Source organism: Dendroctonus ponderosae, unplaced genomic scaffold, assembly GCF_020466585.1.
Source record: "Dendroctonus ponderosae isolate FM_Combo_2020 unplaced genomic scaffold, Dpon_F_20191213v2 Dpon_F_20191213_8, whole genome shotgun sequence".
In the NCBI taxonomy this organism is placed as follows: Eukaryota; Metazoa; Arthropoda; class Insecta; order Coleoptera; family Curculionidae; genus Dendroctonus; species Dendroctonus ponderosae.
In genome coordinates, this window is record NW_026019016.1 from 13313723 (window position 1) to 13320333 (window position 6611).

The 6611-nt window shown below is 40.8% G+C and overlaps 4 protein-coding genes across 4 annotated transcripts in view; 1 reads left to right on the forward strand and 3 right to left on the reverse strand.

Moving 5' to 3' along the window:
- On the reverse strand, positions 1-1606 carry LOC109539485 (the record flags this gene model as incomplete). Its single annotated transcript, XM_048669062.1, is given in 4 exon segments — positions 1-127; positions 183-302; positions 414-558; positions 1423-1606. Coding segments are annotated over 4 exon segments (449 nt in total), but the record flags the coding sequence as incomplete, so codon positions are not given.
- A 607-nt stretch (positions 1607-2213) lies between these two features.
- On the forward strand, positions 2214-3754 carry LOC109539489 (ribosome-recycling factor, mitochondrial). Its single transcript, XM_019907268.2, has 4 exons — positions 2214-2567; positions 2622-2759; positions 2816-3026; positions 3457-3754. The coding sequence occupies exons 1-4, from the start codon at positions 2351-2353 to the stop codon at positions 3695-3697; spliced, it is 807 nt and encodes a 268-aa protein (XP_019762827.2). The 5' UTR covers positions 2214-2350; the 3' UTR covers positions 3698-3754.
- Positions 3740-5004, reverse strand: LOC109539487 (proteasome subunit alpha type-1). Its single transcript, XM_019907264.2, has 3 exons — positions 4555-5004; positions 4075-4501; positions 3740-4022 (listed from the first exon to the last, which is right to left on the reverse strand). The coding sequence occupies exons 1-3, from the start codon at positions 4889-4891 to the stop codon at positions 3941-3943; spliced, it is 846 nt and encodes a 281-aa protein (XP_019762823.1). The 5' UTR covers positions 4892-5004; the 3' UTR covers positions 3740-3940.
- A 174-nt stretch (positions 5005-5178) lies between these two features.
- LOC109539501 (protein IWS1 homolog) overlaps positions 5179-6611 on the reverse strand; it is a 4527-nt gene continuing 3094 nt past the window's right edge. The window contains exons 6-10 of the mRNA XM_048669073.1: positions 6141-6353; positions 5924-6086; positions 5750-5873; positions 5586-5697; positions 5179-5531 (exon numbers count right to left, since the gene is read on the reverse strand). Of these exons, the coding sequence (XP_048525030.1) occupies positions 5409-5531; positions 5586-5697; positions 5750-5873; positions 5924-6086; positions 6141-6353 (735 nt within the window). The 3' untranslated portion in view covers positions 5179-5408. The remainder of the gene's footprint in view (positions 5532-5585; positions 5698-5749; positions 5874-5923; positions 6087-6140; positions 6354-6611) is intronic.

A 6611-nucleotide genomic window follows, 5' to 3' on the forward strand; every position in this document is an offset into this window, starting at 1 on the left:
AACGGACACGTGGAAAAATCCCTGGCCAGCAACGAGAAGAACACCAGATCCAGCAGCGAGATCAGAAGAGTTGAAATCCCCAACACCAAAGTGATGTGGGACTGCCTGGACTTTTTGTATCTGATGGCTGCAAATCCACATAGCTTAGCCATGGCAGTTAATCCACGCTTACTCAGACTCACCAAGATTTTGATCCAGAGAAGCCACCACCCAAAGGGCGCTCAGAATCACGTAGATCCACAAGAAGGCCGCAAAGTCCGTCGGTCTGATGACTTTGCTGATGGTGCGCGTTTGGCTCTCAACTAACAAGAAAACCCATTTTGATATTGATTGGGCATGTTTTTGGCTGTGCCAAAAACCGGGTACTTATTTCAAGAAAAAACTCGTTAGAAATTCCTCTTGGATCAACTCACTCATGAAATCATTGTAAATTATTCTGCCCAAGTATTGGGAGTATTTCGTATAAGCGGTCATGCTGGTGTCCGTTAGACTTGTTGGAGGCGAGTACAAGACAATCAGTCCGGTTAGAGCCAAAGCAAACCATGTGGTCCCTTGTAGCTAAAACGAAAACTTCTTTTACTTCTCTGGATGGCCGAAATGGTGCGCAAAAAATACAGTTATTGAAGTTAGTTTCTCAGCAGCTCAACTTGCTCATTTTGCTTCCGAGAAACATGCAAAACGGGCCGGCAAACATGAAATTTTGCAATAATCTTGCGCCACCCTTGCACAAAACGACGATCCTTTTTCTAATTTCATAATAACAGAAGACTGTATTTTTTCTACATAACCTCCCCCTGACTTTAAAGCTGGATCCGCCCCTGTTTCTGCATGGGTTGTATGGAAAATAAATTTCAAAATAGAACAATTTTACGAAAATTCTGAGTATCAAAATTTGGACAAAATTTTTTTGAAGCTGCGGACAAGAATCGATTTAGTTGAGTGGTTTTCGACCATAGGCTTACTAATTTGCCACTCGAATTTTTATCAAACGCGGAATAATTTACACTGAAGCACATGAAACACATTCAAACTAAGATTAGGAGCGTGTTAATGAATGTTGATAATCACTAAAAATAGCGCAGCTGACAAATGAGTTGATGCTGTGGATTATTTATGGTAGCTGGGTGTCTTCTCGTGATTAATTACAGTTTTTTCATTCTTGTTCTATATTCTTGGGTTTTACTAATATTAGTGATGCAAGCACTAGGGAAGAAATCTGTGAGTCTTATCTTTATAAGCGATTTTGATTGATGAGCGCTTTTCGGGAAACGTAGAAATCGTTTCTGTATGAATCACCCCAGCGGAATTTCCCGATAAAGTTTCAGAGTCTTTAAGAAAAACCACCAAAAGTTTAAAAAAATTGCCAAAAGTGAAGCCTTAAACAAGATGATTCTGCATTTGTTTAAATCAACCTTCACTTACCACGATTAAAATGCCCACAGCTCTTGATAGTCGCTGTCTATCCTGCGTTAGGATCATCTTAGAACTTTAAACTTTTCGAAAGACACTAAAACTGATTTTTGTCAATGGAAATTCGAGCCTCTTGATATCACCTTCTTGAGAGGAGGAACAAGTATGATACAGGAAAAAATAATTGTTTTACTTTATCTTCCGAGATAAGGAACAATCATAAATCATCTGTAGGTGTCGAGATGTAGGTATAATATTTTACGTTTCTTTGAAAATCAACGAAGGATTCACAATGGGAATTAAAGGATTATGACCAAACAGTCGAGAGTCTGTTTGCATCAAAAGTCCTCATTTCGGACACAATTTCGAAAAACGGCTAAAAACAGTATTTGAATATATACAGGGTAGCCCACATTAAGACCAAAAGTAATGAGCCGTTATTGTCAGTGACTACAGAACTAGTAAAAATTGGGTTTCTGCCACTTAGGGAGCTAGTCACGGTATTTTACTCGATGCATTTGGTGTTAATCTAATAAATAGTTTTCAGCTAGAAAAAATTGCGGCTTTTACCATAAACCCCCTCGTGCGTGACGCCATAGCAAATACCCCTCAACCCAGACTTCTACGGGTTAGACGTTATTAATTGGCTTCAGTAAATCTGACTGACCGAAAAGCTAATTTTATTTAAGATTATTGTTCAAAGAATCAGTGATTAAATATCTTGATAATAACAAATTTAGTTATTTCTCCGGAAACATCGGCCAGCTCTAGCACCACTCCACCCATTGCTCACCCATTCCTACTGATACAATACATTTATCTATGACAGTACAGAGAGGTTAACAATTTTTCCCACATTTCCTTGATTGTCAAAAAATATTACTCAATAGGCGCCTGTTTTGGGCCCCTTTATTGTAATTTAAAGGCAAAAGCATCGACAATGTTTGCCTCGCGAACTGTGCTATTAAGCCTTGGTAAAAATGCGCAATGCCTCTCTCTTAGGAATCGAATTGCCGAGGTTTTACAGCGAGCAATGGCCCCAAAACGGCCTCTAGCTAGTCTGGCAAACAGTCAGTTTCTTCTGAAACGCCCTGCCACCCCCAACTGCAGCCCCATTAGATGCTATGCCAAAGGCAAGGACAAGAAGAAGGAGAAAGGTTGGTTGACTGTATCGGTCAACTCAAGGGGCTTAAAGCTGGTCTAGTTTGCAGGAAAAACCAAAGTGACGGTCAATGAGAATCAACTGGCCGAAGTGATTAATGTTGGGAGCTTAAAGAGCCTCATGGAAAAGGCTCTGCTTCAAATGGAAGAGGATTTTGTCAAGCATTTGTCATTAAGGTCCACTACTGGTAAAAGCTTGATGCCGGATTTTTATCCTTTTTAACTGCTTGCTGATTATTTGTAGGAGCCATTGAGTCAGTGCCAGTCAATCTGGATGGAAATGAACATACGATGCAAGAATTGGCGCAAATAGTGCGGAAAAATCCCAAAACTATTGTTATGAACTTTGCGACGTTTCCGCAAGCTATTCCTGCCGCTTTGAAGGCTTTGTCGAAGTCTGGAATGAATCTGAACCCCCAGCAGGATGGAACGACACTTTTTATACCTGTTCCCAAGTAAGTGATTTTTTCGAACGTTCCCAACGATAAATATGTAGTTTTTTTACAAACTTCTTGTTGGGTATTTTGCCTTAAAAATGTTTGTCTTTAAAAAAGACAGAATTTCCTCACGTCTTTTATTACAGATTGATAAATAGTGCTCCTATTTCGCTATAAGAACGAATTATTTATCAAAAAGTAATCAAGAACTATCACCTAGAGGGCTTTGCTATCTTGCGACACACTTAGGCTCAAGCTGTAAGAGAAAATTCCAATTAGTAGAGAAATTAATTTGAAAAATTACCTTGACGTTTCGATAGCTATTTTCTGCTATCGTTATCAAAAGAACCTAAAAAAGAGTATGTTAATAAATTGTGTCCGCCGCAGCAATATAGAACTTATCTATGTAGTTTTTATTGAACTTTAAAAAATTTAAATTTTTTTAAAGAGTAACGAAGGAGCACAGAGAGCAGCTAGCCAAGAACGCCAAACAATTGTTTGTAAAGTGCAAAGACTCCGTTCGAGATGTTCAATTGAAATTTATAAAACAGCTGAAAAAACAAGACCGGATCTCTGAAGACTTAGCGCGGAGTGTGGAGCAACAGATAATAGCGATAGCCGACCAGTTTATTGCCAATGCAGAAGCCACGTTGAATAAAAAGCAGGCCGAATTATTAGGCGAGAAGTGAAAATAGTTTAGATGAATTGTCAGGTACCAATAAAAGTCGTTGTTGAAATAAAATCCATTTTATGAGTTTGAAAAAGCCTTACAAAATACCTTAGACGATGATCAACATTTTCGTTTTTTGAGTCGTGCCGTGACTGTCGTGATCAGAAAAGTCCAATCTGAGACAGCCACGGCACAACTATAGTATTTATTGAAAAAGAGGGCGAAAGACAGCGAACTGGCTTCATTGGGGTGGCGAAAACAATTAGTCTGTATCCATCGCATGCTCGGCTGCTTCCATAGCCACTGCCGGAGATGGATCCTGCGGCTCTTCCCCCTCGTCGTCTCTAAAAAAACCAAACAATCTTAAGGGAGCTTTTGAAATTAGTGGCAATTTACCTAAGAGGCGCCAAAGGCCTATCGGCCTGTCCACCGCCTCTACGTTCCTCGCCTTCGATCAGCTTCAAATAAGGCGCAGTCTCTTCCTCATCCAGAATCTTAAACTGTTGCTCTTTGCCCACAAAGCCAATAGAAACGTTCTTGGTGGACAGATCAACCTCTGGGGGAAGAGTGTCTCTCAAGGCTCTAAGGCCATGTTTCACCAACTCATCCAAACTGATATTAACCAGCTGATCCAAGTGCTTCTCCAGATAGGTTCTGGCACTTTGAGATCGGGCCCCAATCGACATAGCTTTGCAATCGTAGTAATTGGCCGATGGACAGGTTTGGTAGATGTGGCTGCCCTTCTCATCAAAGCCAGCAACCAACAGTCCCACTCCATAAGGGCGACGATCGTAGCGTTGCGTACAAATCTGCATTTTATTGCCTAAAACAATAACGTTTTCCACTTGCGCTATGTGTGCACTTAACAGGACTCACCAAGAGTGGAAATCAGCCTGTTCAAAGGCAAATACGTATCGTGAGTGTATTTGTGATTCAAACACTCCGCTCGCATATAGCGGGTGAGAATTCGGGCATCCGCAGTCAGTCCTGAAATGGTAATGCCGATGTGATCATCAATGTTGATGATCTTCTTCTGGTAGGCTGATAATTCAGAGGAGGCCCGTTTCAAGGCGATCAGCACTGCGTGGCTGTTGCTTTTCAGCCCTACGGTAGCGGACCCCAAGTTGACCGCCTCCATGGCGTATTCCACTTGGTGCAAACGGCCCTGGGGGCTCCAAACCGTAACATCACTGTCGTATTGATTGCGGAACATTCCCACTACTAAAAGCCCCACTAACTAAGCGATAAACTATTTTTTTGTTGAAATAAGGTGATGAAGCGGTTTGTATTGGGTTGTGCAAAGTCACACTGACAGTCACAAGTGAGGTTATTTCAGTTTCGAGCAGTGAAAAGCGATGTTGTTTTGCATTTCGCAGCAACGCTGTTGGATAATTTTTTGGGCTTCCTGACGGAAGCACTTTGATTTTTTCCGTTTTATAGAAGATTGCGGAAGAAAAAATATCAATAAACTTGGATGGAAACTTATAAAACAAACTCAAATTTCAAAAGAACATTTTATTCATTAAAGTATGCACTATAATAGCAAATCATATAAACGTGTCGTTTATACCCGGTAGAATGCGTTTTTTTCTGAAACTATTAAGCAATTTTAACAACAAAAATGAATCTTACTGGGTATGCACGATGCCATCACTCACGCAGCAAAATTAAGCAACCAAAAAATCCATTCTTCTTTCAACTTAAACAAAATATACACATTCGATGTTCCCTCAAAGGGCCATGTGTCGTCCTTCTATAGAAATATCGACGGCCCTTCTGGTTTGCTTCAACCGTTTGCCATCCAGGAAGTTCTTGTAGTGCTTCTCAAAACGATTCATCCCTTTCTTGGTTTGCTGAAACAGCAGCACGTGATTTTTGCCGTTTTTTCTCGATTTAACAACACTTACTCTACTTATATCTACTTCAGATTTCCATTTGGGCCTGACTAGATAGTCCTTGCTTGACGGCACTGGCACTCGAGCACGAGCAACCCAACCCTTCTCTCCTGGTCGTAGAGGCCTGAAAAAAGCAATTAAAGCTTAATATATCAGGGCATTTTTCAAAGACTCACTTTCCATCGGCATTGAGGGCTTTAGCCAACTCTTTTCGCTCTTTTTCGGATTGTTCCTCGGTTTTGCGCCGTTTGCTGCCCATCTGCTCTATGTCTCGCTGTAGACGCTCCTCTTTGCTAAGAGCTGCAAAGCAACATTCAGCTATGTGTTGCTAGAGTTTTCTATAAACTCACCTTTGAAATCTGTGGATAAATTGAAGATTGGTCGCGCCCATTCGCTGATTAGTCTTCCAGCTTTTTCTCTGTTCTCCTTTATTTCCTTGGGGTGTTTGTACAGGTACATTACAGCCTTTCCTATGCCTGATTGTTTGAGGGTTTGCTGGTCGATTGGAGGAAACTGCAATATGTACACTCGTTAAAACTGTGCACCTTTGAGGTTTGAGCGTCTTACTTCCGCAAGTAGCTTCAGAATGCTCTCTCTCACTTGAAGGGAGGGCATGGAGCGGTCGGGCATCGGCGCCAGCCAATCAGTGAGCACATTAAGTACGTTGTGCTCAATGAAGGCCAATTGTAGGTCGTGTTTTTTGAGTTGAGACATGACCTTGGCTAGCATGGCAATTTTCTTTATGGCCGGCTTGTGCTCCTGATTCAGCCTTCTGTCCTCCTAGGAGAAAAAACCTGCATAAATCTAAAGAGATATTTGGCTTTTTTAAAAATGGGGATATATTATGCGAATCTTCATATACTGTATTATCCAAGTATTGTTACACAATTTATTAACATACTCTTTTTTAGGTTCATTTAGGTTCTTTTGAAACGCCAAGGTAATTTTTCAAATTAATTTCTTTACTAATTGGAATTTTCTGTTACAGCTTGAGCAGCTAGTGTGTCGCAGGATACCCTCTAGGTGATAGTTCTTGAT

What these genes read in the sequence shown, in the direction of transcription:
- LOC109539489 (XM_019907268.2), top strand. Translation starts at nt 2,351, where the DNA reads ATGTTTGCCTCGCGAACTGTGCTATTAAGCCTTGGTAAAAATGCGCAA. An exon ending in GTCATTAAGGTCCACTACTG is followed by an intron (nt 2,760 to 2,815) that starts GTAAAAGCTTGA and finishes GATTATTTGTAG; the next exon opens with GAGCCATTGAGTCAGTGCCA. An exon ending in CTTTTTATACCTGTTCCCAA is followed by an intron (nt 3,027 to 3,456) that starts GTAAGTGATTTT and finishes ATTTTTTTAAAG; the next exon opens with AGTAACGAAGGAGCACAGAG.
- LOC109539487 (XM_019907264.2), bottom strand. Translation starts at nt 4,891, where the DNA reads ATGTTCCGCAATCAATACGACAGTGATGTTACGGTTTGGAGCCCCCAG. An exon ending in CAGGCTGATTTCCACTCTTG is followed by an intron (nt 4,502 to 4,554) that starts GTGAGTCCTGTT and finishes TTATTGTTTTAG; the next exon opens with GCAATAAAATGCAGATTTGT. An exon ending in AGGCCTTTGGCGCCTCTTAG is followed by an intron (nt 4,023 to 4,074) that starts GTAAATTGCCAC and finishes TGGTTTTTTTAG; the next exon opens with AGACGACGAGGGGGAAGAGC.